This window comes from Dendrobates tinctorius, unplaced genomic scaffold, assembly GCF_039654945.1.
Source record: "Dendrobates tinctorius isolate UK_male_01 unplaced genomic scaffold, ASM3965494v1 ptg000250l, whole genome shotgun sequence".
In the NCBI taxonomy this organism is placed as follows: domain Eukaryota; kingdom Metazoa; phylum Chordata; class Amphibia; order Anura; family Dendrobatidae; genus Dendrobates; species Dendrobates tinctorius.
In genome coordinates this window covers 18,810,687-18,835,448 of record NW_027361917.1, presented here as the reverse complement: position 1 = coordinate 18,835,448, position 24,762 = coordinate 18,810,687, and the positions used below count along the sequence as shown (strand labels likewise).

General features: G+C 43.3%; 1 protein-coding gene across 2 annotated transcripts in view; it reads right to left on the bottom strand.

Annotated features, from left to right (window-relative positions):
• Positions 1–24,762, bottom strand: part of SLC8A1 (solute carrier family 8 member A1) — a 509,050-nt gene that overhangs the window by 120,634 nt on the left and 363,654 nt on the right. For both annotated transcript variants that reach the window (XM_073557503.1, XM_073557502.1), the window contains exon 4: positions 21,015–21,032. In XM_073557503.1, coding sequence (XP_073413604.1) covers positions 21,015–21,032 — 18 coding nt within the window. The remainder of the gene's footprint in view (positions 1–21,014; positions 21,033–24,762) is intronic.

Sequence of the window (24,762 nt, the reverse complement as noted above, 5' to 3'; positions counted from 1 at the left end):
AAACCACACCCAGTCTCGTGTCTCATCACTGCATCCTGCGAACCTGCTGAACCCTACACAGGAAGCCAAGAAATAGGAGACCAGAGCCTTCCTGAGAAACATCACACAGGAATCAAGGAGGAAGAAGAGCAGAGCGTTACTGAAGAAGGCAAAGCGGAAGCATGGAGGCAGGAGAGCAGAGCGCTCTTGAAGAACAGCATACAGGAAGCCAGGAGGCAGGAGAGCAGAGCGATCCTGAAGAAGGCAAACAAGAAGCCAAGAAGTAGGAGAGCAGAGCGTTCCTAAAAATGGCAAACAGGAAGCCAAGAGGCAGGAGAGCAGAGCCCTCGTGAAGAACATCATAGAGGAAGCCAGAAGACAGGAGAGCAGAGCGTGCCTGAAAAAGGCAAATGGGAAGCCAAGAAGTAGGAGAGCAAAGCGCTCCTAAAAACGGCAAACAGGAAGCCAAGAGGCAGGACAACAGAACGCTCCTGAAGAAACATGAGTAGAAAAAGGAGATCACATCAGCTCACCAGAATCGGTAATTTAATAATTTTGGTAAAGTGCAGTGCATGGAAGAGACCATGGTCAGGTTCCCAGGCGAGAACACTTGTATAAAGAAGAAGATTTCCATCAATCTTAAGGAAATATTTATAAAAACACTATTAATTTGCTTTTGAAAGCATATATTAGAAAAAGAATTAAAAAAAGTTTCCAAGTGTTTCCATATTATAGTTTTTTTCTTTTATTTTTAAAGGCAATATAAAAATTAGATTGTAAATATTTACTTGCAGTTGCTGGAAATCTACTCCTTATAACAAGTGTTCCTGAAGAAAGAAGACAAGATAAACCCAGAGTGATCTATTTCAGGTGTTTAATTCTGTTAATGTTGATGATTATGTCTTACAGCCAATGAAAACCCAAAAGTAATTATCTCAGTAAATTAGAATACTTTAGAACACCAGCTTGAAAAATGATTTTAAAATCTGAAATGTTGGCCTACAGAAATGTATGTTTAGTAAATGCACTCAGTACTTGGTCGGGGCTTCTTTTGCATCAATTACTGCATCAATGCGGCGTGGCATGGAGGCGATCAGCCTGTGGCGCTGCTGAGGTGTTATAGAAGCCTAGGTTGCTTTGATAGCAGCCTTCAGCTCATCTGCATTGTTGGGTCTGGTGTCTCATCTTCCTCTTGACAATACACCATAGATTCTCTATGGGGTTAAGGTAAGGCGAGTTTGCTGGCCAATCAAGCACAGAGATACTGTTGTTTTTAAACCAGGTATTGGTACTTTTGGCAATGTGGACAGGTGGCAAATCCTGGTAGAGCTTGTCGGCAGAGGGAAGCATGAAGTACTCTAAAATTTCCTGGTAGACGGCTGCGTTGACTTTGGTCTTGATAAAACACAGTGTACCTACACCAGCAGATGACATGGCTCCCTAAACCATCACTGACTGTGGAAACTTCACACTAGACCTTGAAAATCAAGGTCCCAGAGTCTGGAGGAAGAGTGGAGAGACACACAATCAAAGCTGCTTGAGGTCTAGTGTGAAGCTTCTACAATTAGTTATGGTTTGGGGAGCCATGTCATCTGCTAGTATAGGTAAACTGTGTTTTATCAAGACCAAAGTAAAGCCTTCTACCAGAAAATTTTAGAGCATTTCATGCTTCCCTCTGCCGAAAAGCTTTTTGGAGAAGGAAATTTCATTCGCCAACAGGATTTAGCACCTGTACACACTGACAAAAATACTAATACCTGGCTTAAAAACAACAGCATCACTGTGCTTGATTGGCCAGCAAACTCGTCTGACCTTAACCTCATAGAGAATCTATGGGGTTTTGTCAAGAGGAAGATGAGAGACACCAGACCCAACAATGCAGTCTGCTATAAAAGCAACCTGGGCTTCCATAACACCTCAGCAGTGCCACAGGCTGATCACCTCCATGCCACACCACATTGATGCAGTAATTGATGCCAATGGAGCCCCGACCAAGTATTGAGTGCATTTACTGAATATACATTTTAGTAGGCCAACATTTCGGATTTTAAAATCATTTTTCAAGCTGATGTTATAAAGTATTCTAATTTACTGAGATAATATAATGACTTTTGGGTTTTCATTGGCTGTAAGCCATAATCATCAACATTACCAGAGATAAACACTTGAAATAGATCACTCTGTTTGTAATAACTCTATATAATATATGAGTTTCACTTTTTGTATTGAAGAACTGAATTAAGTTAACTTTTTGATGATATTCTAATTTTGTGAGATGCACCTGTATTTAACACTTCTACATCTGCACAGTATCTCCAAACGCCATGTAGAATTTCCTTGTGTGAATATTTCTCTCACATGAGACCACATGTATACTTGCATAGTAATGAACAATTCGATAAGTATATACATAGCGGAGTTGGTTGTTACAGACGCCTTGAGCAAATTTCGTTCTTCAAGCCTTTCAATTACATCTCTTCTTTAAGGGGAAAAAGATTTAACTAAAAAGGATGGTTCCGTCTTATTTTCACTCCATAAATACTGCTTAAAGCCTCTTAGTATTACACTCCAAGGAGTTATTCTCTGATGTTTAATAAAGGTAGTTCTATCTAAAAAGCGTGCGAGGCCCCGTCTCGGAAAGTCTTCGTTACACCGGCTCAGCCCATTTCTTTTAATTGCATTTACAATTACATATAAGTATTATGGCATTAGTGAATTTCTTGCACCAAGGTGCTTACAGCAGGCACTTCAGCTCTGCATTAACCTTTCCATTGGGTTCAATAGGAAAATCCAATCTTTTCATTTAATTCATTCCCATTTCCTCACGGGCAAATCACTAGTTATAATGGTGATATGGGGATTTATGTTATAAACTGCGCTTTATCTGTAATGAATGTGCTGACTTCTCTGTAAAATAGTCTGATGCACATGGCACTCAGTAGAAAGCTAAATACTTCCATGTAATGCCATATAGGTTTTTTTCAATGATTTTCCTTAATGGGATTTTCCTGATTAATAAAAATTAGGCTGGACTCACAAATCCGGCATTCAAAGTCTGAGTACAGGCCGCAATGTCCAGCCTTATAGCTAAATATGAGGCTGTTGAGACACACAGCCAGTCTTCATTTAGCAATCTGTACTCGTGAATAGTATGCAACATTCTCACAAATTTTGTGTTATTTCCATGCCATGGAATTTTCAACATCTCTGCTTGCTATCACTGAGTGGCGGGCTGCTCTTGAGAAGGATCCAAGGGCAATGCTTCTCCTTGGAGAGAGTGACATGCCTGGCCTGCCAGTGTAAGGAGGCTTATATCCCATGCAATGCTCTTCTGGGAAACTAAATATGCAAATTGCCTCTTCAGAGAGGAAGAGGACTAGAACTCTAGTGACACATATTCAAAGTAGCAATTCTAGAAGTCAAAACTGAACCCCTAAAGAACCATGTCATGTGACTTAGGATAAAAGCCAAACCAAAATCTCAATTTGCAAACACCGTGTTTCAGGGTGTTGTTCCTCATTAGTGCAAAGCATGATATCTGATTTGGCGGTATGAGAGGACATTGACTGGGGTCTAAGGGGAAACATTTTTCTTTGTACAGAGTGACATGCCTGGCCTGGCATGCCAGTGTAAGGAGGCTTATACACCATGCAATGCTCCTAAGTTGTATAGTAAGGATTGCTAAAGGGTCTATGAGGAGTGCTACACTCCATAGGTGGCACTAGAGTTTAATTGATGCAGCGGAGGAAGATGAATCCCGACACCAGTCTCTGAACACTGGTACGTGTCGGTCCAGCTTAACAGCGTGGTGGTGATCTGAATAACAAGAAAACTCGGGTGCTTAGCTGGAGAGCAGAGAACGTAATGCCCAATAGAAGAAGAGGCAGCACTCACCTTTTCAAGTGCAGTACTTTATTCAGTGGCGTAACAACATGTCGGCGGGCGAGGAGGGACATGTACGACCTCATCCACACCCTCCTCGTCCACCGACATGTCATTATGCCAAATGGTGATCTTCTTCTATTGGGCACTAGAGTTTAAGTCCTCTTCCTCTCTGAAGAGACAATTTGCATATTTAAATTCTTTGAGGAGCATTGCATAGGGTATAAGACTCCTTACATTGACATGCTAGGCCAGGCATGAAAGTCTCCACAAAGAGAAACGTTACCCCTTAGATCCCAGTCAGAAGTCTCTCATCTAGCCAAATCAGATCTTATACTTTGTACTGATAAGGGGGTAACACCCTAAATCATGCATTTGCACATTGAGATTCTGGCTTGGCTTTTATCCTAAGTCGGCTTTTATTTTTTCATATGCCCTTGAGAAGGGGACATTTGTGCATAGCACCTCCTACAACGTGAACTGGAAATTTGCAACTGTTTGCGCTATTTTTATTTCAATTAACTATAAAACCTTTATGTCTATGAATCCTGTAAACCCTTTTAAAAAGAGTGCGGTTAACGAGTATATGTCTACCTAAAGCTATATAACTTTAGAAATACTTTATTTATTTTGTGCTGAGCCTTGGCTACACAATGTATTCTTATCTAAGGCTATGTGCATGAGACATTTAATTTCCCGCTGAGTTTTTCTGGTTGAAGCTGCTTCAGGAAAACAACGGTCTTTTTCCTAATGTGGACTCGCTAGTGGCTTTGCTGACGTTTTTTGTCGCCCCTCCGCTGCCAGCATTGTTTCCCTTCATTTTACACTATGGTTAAGAATGAGCATGTTTCTTATTTTAATCACTTCAGAGTTCCCAAACTCTTAAGTGGTTAAAAGAAGTAATTAAAGATGGAACATATGCACAGCAATGACATTTTGAAATTGCTATAGACAATTTCTGGCGGCGGGATTGAGATGCTTTTTCAGTCGGATTTCAGGTGAAAATCAGTCTGAAAAACACTTTGTGTGAATATACCCTATACCTACATTTACAAATCTCAAGGCTTCAGTGCTGAAATCACACTACCTGTGGAGTGGTTTGTAATTTTTATCGTAGGTATACTTTAACTGTGATAGACAGAATCTTAAAAATTAAAACCAGAAATCACACTGTATGATTTTTAAATAATTAAATTGCATTTTATTGCATGAAATAAGTATTTGATCACCTACCAACCAGCAAGAATTCTGGCTCTCACAGACCTGTTAGTTTTTCTTTAAGAAGCCCTCCTACTCTGCACTTATTACCTGTATTAATTGCACCTGTTTGAACTCGTTACCTGTATAAAAACGCCTGTCCACACACTCAATCAATCACATTCCAACCTCTCCACCATGGCTAAGACCAAAGAGTTGTCTAAAGACACCAAAAACAAAATTGTAGACCTGCGCAAGGCAGGGATGGGCTACATGACAATAGGCAAGCAGCTTGATGAGAAGGCAGCAACTGTTGCCACAATTATTAGAAAGTGGAAGAATAGCTTAGTTACTCACCGATAACGGTGTTTCTCGGAACCCATGACAGCACCACGGAGAGAGGGGATCCGCCCTTCAGGGACAGGAACCTACAGAAAAAGGGCGGTACCTCTCCTCCGCCTTCAGTTGGTTACAGAGCATCAGAGGGTCTCCAGGTTAGTTAGACAACAGAAATACATACACAATATTATAATACTGCTTACTTATCAAAGCACCGTGCCTAAACGGAAACACTCTACTAACAATAACACGTGCTCACCATACTCGTGAAGGGGAGGGGAATAAGCGGGTGCTGTCATGGGTTCCGAGAAACACCGTTATCGGTGAGTAACTAAGCTATTCTCTCTCACCCATGACAGCACCACGGAGAGAATTTCAGAGATTGGTAGCTTAGGGAGGGACCACCGCCTGAAGGACCCTTCTCCCGAAGGTCAGGTCAGATGTAGAGGCTAGATCTAATCTATAGTGCCTAAAAAAGGTCGAAGGTGATGACCAGGTGGCCGCCTTACAGATTTGTTCTATTGATACCTCAGATCTTTCAGCCCATGAGGTCGCCATTGCCCTTGTGCAATGAGCTCTCAGCCCTTCTGGGATGGTATTCCCGCTGGATGAATATGCCAGGGCAATCGCATCCCTTATCCACCTTGCCAGGGTACTCTTGGATGCTTTGAGCCCCTTCCGAGGACCCTGGAAACATACAAAGAGAGAGCCTTCCTTCCTACACTTTTTGGTGGCCTCTAAGTACTGTACTAGGCACCTTTTAACATCTAAAGTGTGGAACTTTTCTTCCCCCTTATTTTTTGGATTTGGGCAGAAGGAAGGAAGGACTACCTCCTGGGACCTGTGAAAATGTGATGACACTTTGGGCAAATAGGCTGGGTCAGGTTTTAAGATAACTCTATCCTCTAGAATTTTTGTGAAAGGAGGCCCCGCTGACAAGGCTTGAATATCGCTCACTCTTCGGGCTGATGTTAGTGCCACCAGAAGCACCGTTTTAAGAGATAGGATTTTTAGGGGTGCCGAGTGAATTGGTTCAAACGGACGGCCTGTCAGTGTTGAAAGTACAAGATTCAGGTCCCATGACGGTAATCTTTGACTGGCTATTGGCCTCGATCTGGTTGCGGCTTTAATAAACCGTGCTACCCAGGGGTCACCTGCCACATCATGGTTATAGAGGGCGCCTAATGCCGCTATTTGTACTTTTAATGTGTTGACCGCCAGACCCTGTTCTAGGCCCTCTTGTAGGAATTCTAGGATCTTATCAATCTGAACCCCGTCCTGAACCTTTGCCCTAGAGGTGGATAGAAATTTTTTCCATATTCTACCATAAGCTCTCATTGTAACCGGTTTCCTACTCTTTTGTAGTGTAGTTATCAGGTTTTCTGAAAAACCCCTGTCCCTCATCAGTGCCCTCTCAAATTCCATGCTGTTAAATGGAGGTTCGGTGCCTGAGGATGTAGTACTGGGCCCTGCGATAGCAGGTCCGGGAGATCCGGTAGGACCCATGGGTCGGTTACTGAGAGCATTCTTAGCCAGGAAAACCAGGTTCTTTTGGGCCAGAAGGGGGCTATCAGTATCATTCTTGCCCTGTTCTGCCTGACTTTCTTTAGGACTGCTGGAATGAGCATGATTGGGGGAAAGGCATATGTTAGATTCTGTGTCCATGGGAGCATAAATGCGTCCAGAGTTAGAGGATTCCCCCTGGGATCTAGGGAGCAGAAGGCGTCTACTTTTTTGTTTTTGAAGTCGGCGAACAGATCCACGTCTGGGGTCCCCCACATTTTTACAATCTGCCAAAAAATGAACTGCTTTAGTACCCATTCCCCCTGTCGCAATTGGGTGCGGCTCAGAAAGTCTGCCCTTTGATTCTCTGTACCGCGGATGTGTAGGGCTGTCAGAGATAATAGGTTTGCCTCCGCTAGTTTGAGGATTTTGGCGGATGTGTCCATTAGGGTTCGGGACCTGGTTCCCCCCTGGTGGTTTATATAGGCCACTGTGACCCGATTGTCCGAAAGGATACGGACATCGTGGTTGTGGAGTAGGGGTAGGAAGTGTGTTAGGGCATAGCCTACTGCTAGAAGCTCCTTTTGATTTGAGGAGGCTCTTAATTCTTGATTTCCCCATTCGCTCTGAGTCACCACGTTGTTCATGTGCGCTCCCCATCCTGTGGGACTGGCATCTGTTGTCACTACGTGTGTTATCTTTGGTGCCCAGGGGATCCCTTTGGACAGGTTCTCCTGGTTTCCCCACCAAGCTAGGGAATGAATAGTGCTTGAATTTAGGGTAATGCGACCCTCTAGGTGTCCCCCTACTACTGCCTGGTTGGCCAATACGTCCCACTGGAGATTTCTCGTGTGTAACTGAGCCCATTGAACTGCTGGTAGGCAGGCAGATAGTGAACCCAACAGTGACATGGCCTTCCTTAGTGTCATGGAGGGATTTTGGATTGCTCTTGCTGTAATTTGAGCGATCTTCTCCTTTTTGTGGTTTGGGAGGCGACACTCCTGAATGCTTGAGTCTAGTGTTAGGCCCAAGAATTCTTGTACCCTGCTGGGCTCCAATCTTGATTTTTTTAGATTTAGAAGCCAGCCCAGGTCTTGTAGAGTGTTCATCACCCTGTCTCTCTGTTCCCTGCATTTTTGAGCCGAGCTGCCCGCTATTAGGAAATCGTCTAGATACGGGATTATTATTATATCTTGTTCCCTTATATGAGCCATCATTTCCGCTACTATTTTGGTGAATACTCGCGGGGCTATCGATATTCCGAACGGCAGGGCTCTGTACTGAAATTCTTTGACCTTGCCTTTTATTGAGACGGCTAACCTCAGATACTTCCTGGAGTCTTTGTGGATAGTGACGTGATAATAAGCGTCGCTGAGGTCCAACACAGTCATGTAGCAGTTTGGGAACAGGACTTTGGTGGTAGATTTGATCGACTCCATTTTGAAGCTCTGGTTCTTGACGTATTTGTTTAGCTTTCTCAGATTTATAATTGTACGAAAGGTGCCGTCTGGTTTGGTCACTAGAAAAAGAGGGGAGTAGAACCCTCTGCCCATATCCTGCAGGGGGACCTCCTGGAGGACTCCTTTTTTTACTAGGCCTAGAACCTCGCTTTCTAGCGCTTCCTGTTCTAGCATGCTGGATCTCAGCGGCGTTGTTACATATTTTTGAGGCGGGAGAGAGAAAAAGTTTATCCTTAGGCCCTCCTGGATTAGGTTTATTATCCAGGGGTTTGTTGAAATTCTCCTCCAGGCTGGAAGGAAAAAGGATAACCTTCCTCCCACCCTTGGCGTACTGTCACTTGGAGGGCTTTTTGTCCCGGGGAGAGTTATTAAAGAAGAAGCCTCTATCTCTTCTTTTATCATCCCACTTTTGTTCCCTTGGTGGTCTTCTCTGAAAAAACCTCCTATTCCGAAAGGGTCTTTTAAATGCCGCTGGCCCTAAATTTGGGAATCCTTTTTTCTTGTCCCCTGCTTTCTGGAGGATGTCATGTAACGTTTCCCCAAAAAGGAATTTTCCTTCACAGGGGATGGAGCATAATTTCATTTTGGTCTGAAGGTCCCCTGGCCAACTTTTAAGCCATAGTGTCCTTCGGGCCGCGTTTGAAAGTGCTGCTGTTTTGGACGACAGTCTGACTGAATCGGCCGAAGAGTCTGCTAGGAATGCAGCCGCTCCCCTTATTACTGGGATAGAATCTAGAATTTTATCTCTAGTTGTCCCTTCCCTCAGCTGTTTCTCAAGTTGGTCCACCCATACCATTAGGGCTCTTGAGGTACATGTTGCCGCTATCGCTGGCCTGAGGTTACCGCCTGCAGACTCCCAAGCCCCCTTTAGAAAGGTATCTGCCTTCTTATCTAGGGGGTCCCTGAGGGTGCCCATGTCCTCAAAGGGAAGGGCAAATTTCTTTGAGGCTTTAGCGACTGCCACATCGAGTTTCGGGGCTCTGTCCCAAGACGTGGATGCCTCCTCCTCAAAGGGATATTTCCTTTTAAGGGAAGGGACTGTAGTATTTTTCCTGTCTGGCTTGTCCCATTCCCTTTTGATTAGACCCTTGACGATTTCGTTTAGCGGAAATACTCTCCGTTTTTTCTGGCCTAGCCCCCCGAACATTATGTCCTGGACTGTCTTATCCGGCATCGGGTCCAATACCCCCATGGTAGACCTTACAGCTTTCACCAGTTTGTCTACCTCTTCTAGGGGAAAACAATGGCGTCATTCTGTTTCCTCGTCTGAGGATGAGGAGCCGGATTCTGAGGATTTAGTCGAGATTTCTCCCGATGTGGAAGAGTCTGACTTGGAGGTTTCTACCGTGTCTTTTTTCCTCGTTTTATCCTTATGTTTAATGGATTCGATGGCACTCTGGACCTCTGAATTAATTGCGGCCCTTAGGTCAGATGCGAAATCCGGAGTCTCCTGACAAACAATTTCTTTTGTACAGGACTCGCATAGTTTTTTCTCCCATGATACCGGTAGGGGTTTAGCGCAAGTGGGACATTCCCTGTTCTTCTTTTTAGCCTTCTTCTTTCCCTAATAAGGGAGAGGGATTGCATTACAAGGGTGACATTCACGAAGATCACTTACCCCAAAAAAAGGCGCGCGGCTGCAGGTACCGGTTCGGGAGACGGAGTCAGGTCCTGTATAGGCTGATCTCCTGGTGGCGTTCTGCTCCTCGATGCTGACGTGCTACGCCGCGTGGAGTGACTGCTGGAACGGCACTCTGTGTTTCGTTCCTTTTGTCGGTGGTGGTGTTGGTGGTGCTGCTGCTGCTGCTGTTTCAGCTGCTGCCTCTGCTCCTGTTGCTGGTCGCTATCCTCCATTGTTAGGATCGCTTCCAGCCAGGAATTTCTGCACCTCACCTTTTTTAAACTTGGCGCCGCGTGACGTCACCGCTCCCCCTGCACGCACTGGTCGGGAAGCGCGCTCCTGCGCATGCGCCCGGTTCCGGGACCCGGAAGTCGTTGGTCTACTTCCGGGGCAGCGGCCATCTTGGTACTCTCCGTACCATGGCGCTGCCCACGCTCCACCGGGTCCCGCTGAGCCCCGACCTCCTTTCCGGAGCGGCGACTCCGGCGTCTCTCCCCCCCGCTCACTTGGCAGCCCGCATCGGCCCCGGCGGTGGCGGCTTCGGGCACCGCACCTGCCGCGACAGGGGCCTCCCCGCTGCCGATACCCAGACAGGCCGGCCCCGGACTCCTCACAGGTACGCCGTACTGTAGGTCCCCCCGTCAGGGACAGGAACCCAACTGAAGGCGGAGGAGAGGTACCGCCCTTTTTCTGTAGGTACCTGTCCCTGAAGGGCGGATCCCCTCTCTCCGTGGTGCTGTCATGGGTGAGAGAGAAACACAAGATGACTGTCAATCTTGCTCGGTCTGGGGCTCCATGCAAGATTTTGCCTTGTGGGGTGAGGATGATTCTGATAAAGGTCAGGAATCAGCCCAGAACTACACGAGAGGACCTGGTCAATGGCCTGAAGAGAGCTGGGACCACAATCTCAAATATTACCGTTAGTAACACACTACGCCATCATGAATTAAAATCCTGCAGGGAACGCAAGGTTCCCCTGCTCACACCAGCACATGTCAAGGTCCGTTTGAAGTTCACCAATGACCATCTGGATGATCCACAGGAAGCACCACAGGAGGCATATGAGTAGATCATGTGTTCAGATGAGACCAAAATAGAACTTTTTGCCATCAACTCCCCTCACTGTGTTTGGATGAAGAAAAAGGATGAGTACAAAACCAAGAACACTGTCCCAATCATGAAGCATGGTGGGGGAAACATCATACTTTGGGGATGCTTTTCCGCAAAGGGGACAGGATCACTGCACTATATTGAAGGGAGGATGAATAGGGTCATGTATTGGGAGATTTTGGCTAACAACCTCCTGCCCTCAGTAAGAGCATTGAAGATGGGTCATGGCTGGCTCATCCAGCCTGACATTGACCCAAAACACATAGCCAGGGCAACTAAGGGGTGGCTCCGTAAGAAGCATTCAAAGGTCCTGGAGTGGCCTAGCTAGTCTCCAGACCTGAACCCAAAAGAAAATCTTTGGAGGAAGCTGAAACTCAATGTTGCCCAGTGATAGCCCTGACACCTGAGAGCTCTGGATAAGATCTGTATGGAGGAGTGGGCCAAAATCCCTGCTGCAGTGTGTGCAAACTTGGTCAAGACCTACAGGAAACGTCTGACCTCTGTAATTGCAAACAAAGATTTCTGCACCAAATATTAAGTTCTGCTTTTCTATTGTATCAAATACTTATTTCATGTAATAAAGTTCAAAATAATTTTGTAAAAATAATACAATGTGATTTTCTGGATTCTTTTTAAGATTTTGTGTCTCACAGTTGAAATGTACAGTGGGGAAAAAAAGTATTTAGTCAGTCAGCAATAGTGCAAGTTCCACCACTTAAAAAGATGAGAGGCGTCTGTAATTTACATCATAGGTAGACCTCAACTATGGGAGACAAACTGAGAAAAAAAAATCCAGAAAATCACATTGTCTGTTTTTTTTTCATTTTATTTGCATATTATGGTGGAAAATAAGTATTTGGTCAGAAACAAAATTTCATCTCAATACTTTGTGATATATCCTTTGTTGGCAATGACAGAGGTCAAACGTTTTCTGTAAGTCTTCACAAGGTTGCCACACACTGTTGTTGGTATGTTGGCCCATTCCTCCATGCAGATCTCCTCTAGAGCAGTGATGTTTTTGGCTTTTTGCTTGGCAACACGGACTTTCAACTCCCTCCAAAGGTTTTCTATAGGGTTGAGATCTGGAGACTGGCTAGGCCACTCCAGGACCTTGAAATGCTTCTTACGAAGCCACTCCTTCGTTGCCCTGGCGGTGTACTTTGGATCATTGTCATATTGAAAGACCCAGCCACGTTTCATCTTCAATGCCCTTGCTGATGGAAGGTTTGCACTCAAAATCTCACGATACATGGCCCCATTCATTCTTTCATGTACCCGGATCAGTCGTCCTGGCCCCTTTGCAGAGAAACAGCCCCAAAGCATGATGTTTCCACCACCATGCTTTACAGTAGGTATGGTGTTTGATGGATGCAACTCAGTATTCTTTTTCCTCCAAACACGACAAGTTGTGTTTCTACCAAACAGTTCCAGTTTGGTTTCATCAGACCATAGGACATTCTCCCAAAACTCCTCTGGATCATCCAAATGCTCTCTAGCAAAATTCAGACGGGCCCGGACATGTACAGGCTTAAGCAGTGGGACACGTCTGGCACTGCAGGATCTGAGTCCATGGTGGCGTAGTGTGTTACTTATGGTAGGCCTTGTTACATTGGTCCCAGCTCTCTGCAGTTCATTCACTAGGTCCCCCCGCGTGGTTCTGGGATTTTTGCTCACCGTTCTTGTGATCATTCTGACCCCACGAGGTGGGATTTTGCGTGGAGCACCAGATCGAGGGAGATTATCAGTGGTCTTGTATGTCTTCCATTTTCTAATTATTGCTCCCACAGTTGATTTCTTCACTCCAAGCTGGTTGGCTATTGCAGATTCAGTCTTCCCAGCCTGGTGCAGGGCTACAATTTTGTTTCTGGTGTCCTTTGACAGCTCTTTGGTCTTCACCATAGTGGTGTTTGGAGTCAGACTGTTTGAGGGTGTGCACAGGTGTCTTTTTATACTGATAACAAGTTTACACAGGTGCCATTACTACAGGTAATGAGTGGAGGAAAGAGGAGACTCTTAAAGAAGAAGTTACAGGTCTGTGAGAGCCAGAAATCTTGATTGCTTGTTTCTGACCAAATACTTATTTTCCACCATAATATGCAAATAAAATGAAAAAAAAACAGACAATGTGATTTTCTGGATTTTTTTTTCTCAGTTTGTCTCCCATAGTTGAGGTCTACCTATGATGTAAATTACAGACGCCTCTCATCTTTTTAAGTGGTGGAACTTGCACTATTGCTGACTGACTAAATACTTTTTTTCCCCACTGTACCTATGTTAAAAATTACAGAACTCTCCATTCTTTCTAGGTGGGGAAACTTTCAAAATTGGCAGTGTATCAAATACTAATTTTCCCCACTGTAGATAAGGTGAACTGTCCTGCTTTAAAGAAGCCACATAAGTAGGACCTCACCGGTGGGGCAACCAACACTTTTTGATGCAGCACGACATGCCTATCAAGCATCCCATAGACAGTAGGAGAGACCCACTGATTCTGGTACATGACACTTCTGTTACTTTTCTGGACAGTACGGTGGAAATGTATCATCCCCTCTACACTAGAAAACGGACAATAAAAAGTCACAACATGTGTTGCAAGTAGTATTTCACACGAAATTTAGCCACCTTCTATCCCCTTCGCACTGGCACTAGCCCTGGGGCTTAGCAAGAGATTGGTGTGACTAATCATCGTGCAACAAATATACTATAGTGTCAAAAAGTGCCGTACATTGCAAATGAAAACTACGCTCATGGCTATCGTAGATTTTATACTCCAGAGCACGGACAGTCCAAAAGATTTAGCTTTCTGGCACATCATCCTACAATCGGCCAGTGATTGAAGGCTGGCGTCCAAAACTTCAGTCTTCACAAATTTCCACCTATGTGTTTATATAGAGTTAGTAGCCATAGATGGTTATGTATATACAGCAACTATGGATTGTAGGTATTAATTGTACAATAATGAACTATTTTTGGTGTTTCCTTGATAGCTTTTACAATTGTTTGTGTATTTCAAGACTATCACATAGCAAAAAATACATGGACCAATTATTTACTTTCGTGAAGGTCAATGGATATGTTTCTAATGCAATGTTTATAAAAGGATGTAACTGTGTCACTTACCAGTGCTATTAAGTGGCTGAGCTACTGTGTATTTATAGGCTAATATGAATTAGTTACCATTAATGTTAAGCTCCTTTCCAGCTTTAAAATGGAAAGTTTTTTGGGGAAAAATGCAGATTTATTATTACGCTGCACGTAACAACTCATGTACATAACAGTGACTGTACAAGTGTGTTCTGCTTTATGTTACAAGTGTCCAAAGCCGTCCTTAATGCGGCTAGATTGCCGTTAACCTACAAAGAGCTCCTTCCATGATTTACACTCTGTCACTGGAAACTGTCATCTATTTAGGCAAAAATTTCCTGTGGAGGGAGTGAGAACTAATACTTGCTATAACGATGTCTAAGGGTAACTGATGTGTAAGTAAGTGACTAGCAAGTGTGTCATCCATCTATAGAGAAGCAATCAAAATTATTCAACCCCCATCGCAAATCAACTTTATTAGCAAAATGCACAAACTTTCTGCAGTCTCAAATATTCTACCTCTGAATATGCAATGACTAAGGACGTAACAGATGTAACAGTCTAAAACGCGTCCTTGGTTACTCTATGTCTGGAGTTTTTATGGATTTGCAATAAACAAGCATTTTTATGGAAACCCGTGCTGGATATACCTTCCTTTTTTTATTTTATTGCTTTTTGCTGGGCTACAATATCATCTGGTCGAGGAGAGCCTTGATTTGTGTGTAAGCTGAATATATGGTTACAGCAAGGTTTCCTATGACTTTTATATGTAAGGCACCACTCCCAACGTTTTTTCTCATCCCCTTGTTAATGATCACGTATGTAAATGTAATGTGTGTAGTCACAAACTCACCCATAGTTGACTTCATCAGTGGCACCACGTGACTGTAGTTATGACTGGCCAAACCACACAGCAGTTACTATGTGAAGGAGAAGTCATTTTTTTTAACTTTTTAATGTAGGTCTATAGGAATTCAGAATGAACCTCTGGAGCTTAGATCTGTGACCCATAGACCTGTATTGAGAAAAGTGACAACTGGGACACAGAGTGATCCAACAGGTTAGAAAAGCAGTTACATGGTGCCGAAGCAACCGGAGGGCGGTGAAAACAGGTCTCTGACCAGTGAGCATGTAACTACATGAAATACACTTATATACATAATCACTAACAAAAGGATAAAAAAAAACCAAACAAAACGCTGGAGTGGTGCTTTCAGGTCATCCATAAACTATCTGATTCTTTCACTAGTCCTCTAGTCGATCACCTAACTTAGTTTCTGTAGATACTACAAAATATACTTAATGATATTAAAACAGTAACATTTGCAAGGAATAAAAATCTTGATGATTATTCCCCAGAAAACAGCCAGGACACAACATATAATAAACTACATGCTCATTAAGAAGTTATAATGATAATAGGTAAACCAGTGGTGAATACACACAGAAGAGGGCCCCTCTGCAAGAACAATATATGGGCCATTTGATGTCCAATAGCTCATCGTAGAGCACAATTCCACCTGCTTTGAAGGTGGAAATGGGCCCCTTAGCTCTTGGGCCCCTGCGGCTGCACAGGTTGCACCAATGGTTTGTCTGCCCCTGAAATTCATAATATATGCAAGTACCATACAGTGTATAAAATATCCACAATATGCATATGAGCAGACAAGGAATAAGGAAGCCACCAGTTCCAGTAATTCCTACATTAGGAACAAGGGGAATCTAAGTAGATTGTCTAAGAACTAGACATCATTCCTAATGAACTATAACATCATCCAATGGTAGGCGCATAGTATGTAGGCTATGCACAAAACTGTATTGGAGAGGCAGAGAGGGAGGGAGAAAGAGAATGAGTTTGGGGTTTGGTCGAACACGACGAACCCGAACTTCCACAGGTCTGCTCATCCTTAGTCATAAGTAAATGATCTCATCTTAAGACAAAATAATGTCCCACGTGCAACACAGAAAATATATGTACACGTTTCTACATTTCCATGCCTACATGAATGCTAATGTGAAGGCAATGTAGAATATTCATTTCTCTTAAGTAGTGTCACATGTGACTGCCGGCAGCAGCAGGAAGGCTCCGGCTGACACTGCGCGCTACTGAAGAGCAATGAATACTCACTGCTCTCTACGATGAGCAGTCCCGGTGAGTAGTGAGTATTCCGGCAGCTGTCCTCTGCTTGTGAGCAGCGCATGACGTCCCTGCCATATGATGCTTACAAGCATTAAGCAGTTGCTGGCACCGGAGCAGGATGCTGTGAGGGAGCAGAAGAAGGTACGAGGGGCGCTTGAAAAGTTCGAGGCCCACCCATGAAATCTTTTTTGCATGGTCTTGTTTTGCAATGCAATATGTTATTTAGTTAGTTGAATGGTCTCATGAGCAATCTGGATTTATTTTGATTTTTTTTTGTTTCCGTTACAGCATTTTAAAGTTGGGTCGCAAGGCTGAAATATGGAAATGGAGAAGTTGGCAAAGTTCACACATCGGCTGTTGCAATGGCTGCAATTCACTCCTGTGGTTTCCAACTGCTTCAGCACCCACCCTATTCCCCTGATTTGGCTCCCTCGGACTATCACCTATTCCCACAGATGAAAAAGCACCTTGGTGGAAGGTGGAATTGCGCCATTGCAACAGCTGATGTGTGAACTTTGCCAACTTCTCCATTTCCATATTTCAGCCTTGCGACCCAACTTTAAAATGCTGTAATGGAAACAAAAAAACAAAATAAATCCAGATTGCTCATGAGACCATTCAACTAACTAAATAACATATTGCATTGCAAAACAAGACCATGCAAAAAAGATTTCATGGGTGGGCCTCGAACTTTTCAGGCGCCCCTCGTAAGTGTAATGGTTTGCTTTTTTTAATCTTTTCTGATGGGACCATGCATACCAGGATGGGGGTGGGGCCAATCATACCAGAATAAGGATGGGACCAATCATACTAGGACCAGGATGGGACCAGGCATACCAGGATAATGATGGGGCCATGCATACCAGGACTGGGATGGGGCAAATCATACCAGAATAAGGATGGGGCCATGCATATGAAGACCGTGATGGGGCCAATCATACCAGGATAAGGATAGGACCATGCATACCAGGACCAGGATGGGGCCAATCATACCAGGATAAGGATGGGACCATGCATATGGGGTGGGGCCAGTCATACCAGGATAAGGATGGAACTATGCATACCAGGACTGGGATGGGGCCATGCATATCTGTTTAGGGATAAGGGTGATTAATCGTTCCAATATTATAAGGATGAGGGGAACAATTCCTAACAAGGATGAGGGAGCCATGCATACCAGGCTAGGGATGAGGAGGCATGCATATCAAGATAGGGATGTGGTGCCATGCATACCAGGATAGGGATGAGGGGACATGTGTATTAGGATGAGGATGAGGGACCATATTTACCAGGATAGGGGATATTAAGTACAGAATTGACCACATTTTTTGCTTCAGTTTTTCTTCCTAATTTCCTCCTCTAAAACCTAGGTGCTTCTTATGGCCCAATGCGTCTTATAGTCCAAAAAATATGGTAACTCGACACATAATTTTATTATTACTGCACGCCATTAAGCAAATGAAGGGACTCTGCAACGGTCATTCATTCACTTCATTTGGACAATCAATTTGACTATATCAGTAATTGATGCTGTTTATGTTTTGCATGTCTGCAGGTATGTACTGTAGATATTATGTGTGTGCATGTTATTTATGCTTCTTTACAGTTTTTACATAAATCCTTTTCCAGTGGTCACCACGTGATATTAGATATTGTTATGCCATGTCACACACGCATTAGAAATAAACTTATGTTAGCTCAAACACATTTTTTAGAAAATGAAACAGTGGAAGTGGATCACTCTTGGCTTTTTCTGCGAGTTAAAAAAATAAAAAAAGTATTAAAAAAAGTCAATTTTTTTTTAAAATACAGCGTGAAAATGTAGATAAGGTACTTTAGATATTCCCATGGTATGTTCAAACAATTTTTTTTACATGGATTTTTTTGGCAAAAATAAAAACATAAAAACCCTTCTAAAAGACGTGGTTTTTTTTGTTTTTTTAAGAACATGTGGCTTTGACAATGTTTTGATATGGTTTTTGATGCCTTTTTTCATCACGGGTTCTGATGCATTTTTATTATTATTATGATTTTGCTTATATTGAGCCATCATATCCTGTAGCGCTTTACAGACATCCTCGCTCTCCCCATTGGGGCTCACAATCTAGATTCCCTATCACTATCTTTGGAGTATGGGAGGAAACATGAGAACTCGGAGGAAACCCACGCAAACATGGAGAGAATATACAAACTCTTTGTAGATGTTGTCCTTGGTGAGATTTGACCCCAGGACCCCAGCATTGTAAAGCTACAGTGCATTGAGAAATGTGTTTTTAATTTTAATTTCGGGTGTAGCAGGTGTGTTTTGATGCATTTCTGCTACAAAAACCTTGCCAAAAATTCCAATAAAAACTAGTGCAAAAAGGCACATTTTGGCTCATTTTCCATGCAGAAAACGCGCCAAACAATTTACATGATGCTTTTTAACACAATAAAAAAACACTCCAAGAAAAAGGCGACGTGCACTATAGGAGTGTTTTCTCATTCAAATAAGCTTGTTGCAAGCCTTTTGTCTTTAATTGTCAAGCAACTCAGTGTGAACATACCCTTAAGGCTGCATTCACAGAAGGTTTTTTCAAAACTGCTGTAAAAACTCGAGAAAAAAGGAGAATTTCCTTAAGTGCTTTCCGCATGAAAAACTAAAGGCTATGTCCACTCTGAGGTTCTTATTTATGTGGATTTTAAAGAATGAAAAAAAAGTAGTTATAAGATGGGAATTAATTATGGACACTCAGGTCAAATGGCTGTAAAAAAGCATGTGAGGAAATGATTCAATAACTTATTCAAACTGCGTCAGAAAACTTAAAAATCCGCATCACATCCAGTAACATTGGAAAAAAGAACATCGATTCCTAAAGTGGATTTCTCAAGAAAACCACATCAGATTCCTCAGGCTATGTGCATACGCTGCGGATTGATCTGCGGATTTTTCCGCGCGGATTTGGTGAAATCCGCAGGTAAATCCGCAGGACAAAAGTCCTGAGGTTTATGTGCGGATTAGGCTAGTTTCACACTTGCTTTTTTTTGCAGCGCGTTTTTCCCGCAAAAAAACGCATTGAAAAAACGCATACATAAGCATACAACTGCTGCGTTTTTTTCAAGCATTTTTATGAGCATGCATGAAAAAAACGCAGCGTTTTTATGCGTTTGTATGCGTTTTTAGCGCGTTTTTACCGCGTTTGCGTTTTTTTCCAACATTTTTAGGTGGCCCCTCACACTACCCAAACCATGACTTTACTAACCCTAACCCTGACCCTAACCCTAACCCTGACCCTAACCCTGACCCTAACCCTTAACCAAATCATACTTAACCCTAACCCAAACCCTAAACCCTAACTAACCCTAACCCTGACCCTAACCCTAACCCTGACCCTAACCCTGACCCTAATCCTGACCCTAACCATGACCCTAATCCTTAACAAAACCATACTTAACCCTAACCCTGACCCTAACCCTAACCCTAACCCTGACCCTGACCATAACCCTAACCCTAAACCCCCTTAACTAACCCTAACTCTAACCCAAACCCCTAAATTCCATGGTTTAAAAAAAAAAACGCATATGCAAAAAAACGCATACATGAGCATGCCAGTGCGCACATATGCGCATCCATAGGCTATAATGGCCATTTTTAGCGCAAAACGTGCGCATATGTGCGCATGCGCTTTTTTGCAGGGCCAAAAAATGCAACATGCTGCGTCTGGAAAATCCAATCGCACACCCCAAAAAAACGCAGCGCATGAAAATCGCATACATGCGCTGACCAGTGCGCAGGTATGCGCACCCATGTTAAATATAGGGGAAAAAACGCATGCGCAGGTGTGCGTTTTTTTCCAGCGCTAAAAAACGCAAATGTGAAACCAGCCTTAGCCAGCGGTTTTGCCCTGCGGTTTCACACGTCATAAGGATAAGGTGAGAAACCGCTGCGGATTCCGCACAAACAATTGACATGCTGCGGATTGTAATCCGCGGCAAAACCGCACGGAAAAATCTGCAGCATCTGCACAGCGGTTTTTGTTTTGCATAGGCTAACATGGTACTGTACAACGCTGCGGAAACCGCTGCGGGTCCGCAGGGCCAAATCCGCTGCGGATCCGCAGCAGAATCCACAACGTGTGCACATAGCCTAACAGTCTTGGTTTTCATTCATTGTGGAGCCATGACAGTTGTGCCGGATCATAAGGACTCATTGATTTATAATAGGATCAATCATAGTTTCTTGATATTTGTGAAGGCTATAGTTGTGCAGCATTCTTTGTGCCATAAAAAACCCCTGATGGAAACATAAAAATGATGATGTGAACAGAGCCATACACTGATGGAAGGTGAAATCGAGAAATTCTATTATTTATGATGTTGCTGCTTTAGGTGAAAAACTCACTTAATAAAGCATACAGGATATATTTTTGACTTGGGAATGAATAGCTGAAAAAGAAAATACCAGAGTGTCACTTCGCCTACAACAACAGCAATCAGGGTTATGGTAATAATCCGTCAGTAATACACACATAAAACACATGTAGTGTTAATTGTGATAATAACCAATGCAAGAGTGGCTCGGCTAGAAACTTTTACGTCTTACCAAACAGCACTTTTCCTTTGAAAGAGAAAATAATATTAATTCAAAATAACACCAAAGACACAAAACAAGAATTTAAATCATCTGCATCACAAAAAGCAATATACATGGGACACGTACCTGTAATAGTGAAGTCACCTAGTGCACATTGAAGACAAGAGAGAGAGAAAACATATATTAGTGAAACCACAATTTGAATTGTAACATGGCACAGCGCACTTATGCCTCAGGACTGAATCAGAAAATCACAATTTGTGTCAACACTCAGCCCTGTTTCTTAAATTACGGTAATATACTTTTTAAATTTCTTCCAAGTTTGCCTAAAAAAATGAGGATACCTACTGCTTCCTTGCAGCAATTTAAAAGGAACTTGTCACCTTGGAAAACACTATTTACCAGTGCTCCTATGCTGCCTGGCCGCCTTACTGAAAATGGGACTACCGCAAAAGTACAGTATGTACTTATTTCCTTCTGAAAGCCGACGGTTTTCAGTCATGGGGATGATACACGGAATGGCTACAGTCACCGCTCAAAACGCCACTCATTCTGTGAGAGGTGGCAGCCTGGCCTCCTTACTGAAAATGGGAATACTGGGAGAGAATGTACTTATTTCCTTGTGAAAGCCGCGGTCTTCAGTCATGAGGGTGATGCACGGAGTGGCCGCTCACTGCACCACTCATTATGCTGAGAGAGGTGGCAGCCTGGCCTCCTCACTGAAAATGGGAATACTGGAAGAGGATGTACTTATTTCCTCGTGAAAGCCGCGGTCTTCAGTCATGAGGGTGATGCACGGAGTGGCCGCTCACTGCACCACTCATTATGCTGAGAGGTGGCTGCCTGGTTGCCTTATTAAAAATGTGGCTATCGGGAGAAAATAAACTTATTTCCTCCTGGGAGCCACTGGCTTTCAGTCATGGGGGTGTGGACAGAGTGGCTCAGCTCACAGCACCACTTACAATATTGTGAGAGATGGCTGTAAGCATGCCCCGGGACTTTGACTGACATCTTGCTCTTCACAGATGGGCTGAACCGTGAACTCTCAATCAAAGTGCAGGGGGGGTGCTTATAGCCAGCACTGACAGTATAGTGAGCGATGCTTTGAGCAGTGACTGTAACCACTCCAGGCACGTCCCTATGTCTGAAAGCCAGCGGTTCCCAGGAGGAAATAATTTAATTTTCAGCCACACTTTCAGTAAGGTGTCTGGTCAGCACAGTAGCACTATTTACTTGCAGTTTAACCCTATATCTGCAAGTAAATATTGTTTTCCAAGGTGACAGGTTTCCTTAAAGTCTAACTAAAGCATCCTCATTTAATACTTGGAACAGTGAATAATTGTTACAGCACTTAGAGTGAATACGGAGACTTAGGAGGCAGGAAGCAAAGAAGTGTTGCAAAATCTAAAGGGGGTTTTACACTAAGCGATATCGCTAGCAATATCGCTAAAACGTCACTGGTTTTGTGACGTTATAGCGATATTGCTAGCGATATCGCTATGTGTGATACTTACCAGCAACCGGCTCCCCCGCTGTCCATGGCTGATCGCGCGAGAATGTCCGGCTCCATTTCTCGTCGGGCGCTTCCTGCTGAGACTTCCTGCTGTGACGTCCAACGACGCGTGGAGGCGGGCGGGAGGACGCAGGATCGCTGTGTGTGAATGGTGAGTATCGTGCGCTGCGTCGCTGCTGCATCGCTGTGAGGTCTTTCTGTATGAAAGCTCACTAGCGATCATTTAGCGATGCACCAGCGATCCTGACCGGGTCGGATCGCCGGTCGGATCGCTGGTGCATCGCTAAATGTAAAAGGGCCTTAAGGCGAGAATCTCCGAAATTGGTGGGATTGGCTGACCATCTGATTTGTATGGGGGCCTCCCAATCCAACCTGTTGAGTTTTAATGGCCATTCCTTTTGTTTGGAGCAGAGATAATGGACTCCTCCAGCCTCGGCTCTTTCACAGAAAACACAGGAGGGCTTACTCCTCCCATTTATTGGGGAAGCAGGAAAAACAGATGTCTAGCCACATGATACAGCTATCTAATATGTATGACCAGTTTTCTACAAACTACTACAGAGAAGCAGGAAGGGCAAAATCTTGTATGTTTCATCAGGAATAGGAGGTACACTTTAAAGTGTAAATTTCAATAAAATATTCTAATATGTTATGAGTACATGTGAGAAGATCACATTCTACTCAGTAGAAAGGGTCCAATAGACCATAGATCAGAAGATCATATTGACTGAAATTCCTCCAGGTGTTTTTTTTGTTTTTCTGATTTAAAGAGATCTCCCAATATACAGTTTTGGCAAAAATTAAGAGACCACTGCAAAATTTTCAGTTTGTCTGATTTTTCTCTTCATAGGTATATTTTTGAGAAAAATGTAAATTGCTCTTTTATTCTATAAACTACCGACAACATGTCTTCGAATTTCCAAGCACTAAATTTTGTATTTATTTTCAGAAAATGAGAAATGGTCAAAATAACAAAAAATTTAGTGCTTGCAGATCTCAAATAATGCTAAGAAAATAAGTTCATAATCATTTAGAAACAACAATACTAATGTTTTAACTCAGGAAGAGTTCAGAAATCAATATTTTTTGGAATAACCATGATTTTTAATCACCGCTTTCATGCGTTTTGGCATGCTTTCCACCAGATTTTCACATTGCTTTTGGGTGACCTTATGCCACTCCTGATTCAAAAATTTAAGCAGATCTTCTTTGTTTGATGGCTTGTGACTATCCATCATCCTCTTGATTACATTCCATAGGTTTTCAATGGGGTTCAGGTCTGGAGAATGGGCTGCCAATGACAGGGATTTGATGTGGTGGTTCTTCATCCACACATTAACTGACCTAGCTGTATGGCATGACGCATTGTCCTGCAGGAAAATCCAGTCCTCAGAGTTGGGGAACATTGCCTGAGCAGAAGGAATCAACTGTTTTCCAGGATAACCTTGCATGCGGCTTGATTCATACGTCCTTCGCAAATATTACCCTGCCCAATTCCAGCCTAACTGAAGCATCCCCAGATTACCACTGATCCTCCACCAAATTTCACAGTGGGTGCAAGACACAGTGGCTTGTACGCCTCTCCAAGTCTCTGTCTAACCATTAGACAACCAGGTGTTGGGCAAAGCTGAAAATTAGACTCATCAGAGAAGATTATCTTACTCCAGTCCTCTTTGGTCCAATCCTTATGGTCTTTGGAAAACTCCAGCCTGGCTCTCCTTTGTTTCTAATTGATGAAAGGCTTTTTTCTATCTTTACATGACTTGAGCCCTGCCTCTTAGAGCCTGTTATGAACTGTTCTTGCCATGCATTTCACCCCAGCTGCAAATTGCTGAGTGACATTTGAATAAGATGACGGTCATCCCGGCCAGTAGAGAATCATTTTCACCCTCTGCAGGTCTGTAGCTTTGTTGTACCTAATGTTTGCTGCTTGACCTTGTTGTAATGGATGCCGTCTTAGAAATTTTAATCATGGAGGCAGCATGACGCGCACTGTATCCCTCTGCTAGTAAAGCCAGAATTTAGCCCTACTTTTCCTCACTCAAGACTTTTCTTTTCAACTCCTTTGGCATGGATAAAAGTTAATTTTTCATTCCTATTACTTTTGGGATATAACTAGCACTTGTTTTGCCATCCAGCTTGTCCTATTGCAAGAGGATTTTAAACACCATAGCAGGGTTTTTTATACTTTCCTTTGTTAAATAATATTTGTTCAGGTGATCACCTAATCAGAAGCACATTAAGTAGAATGAGGTGTACTCTGGTTGGAATTCAACTGACACTGGAATGGAACGGCTGTCAGACATGAAGAGAAGCTTATTTTTATAAAACTGTGCAGTGGTCTCTTAATTTTTGCCAGAG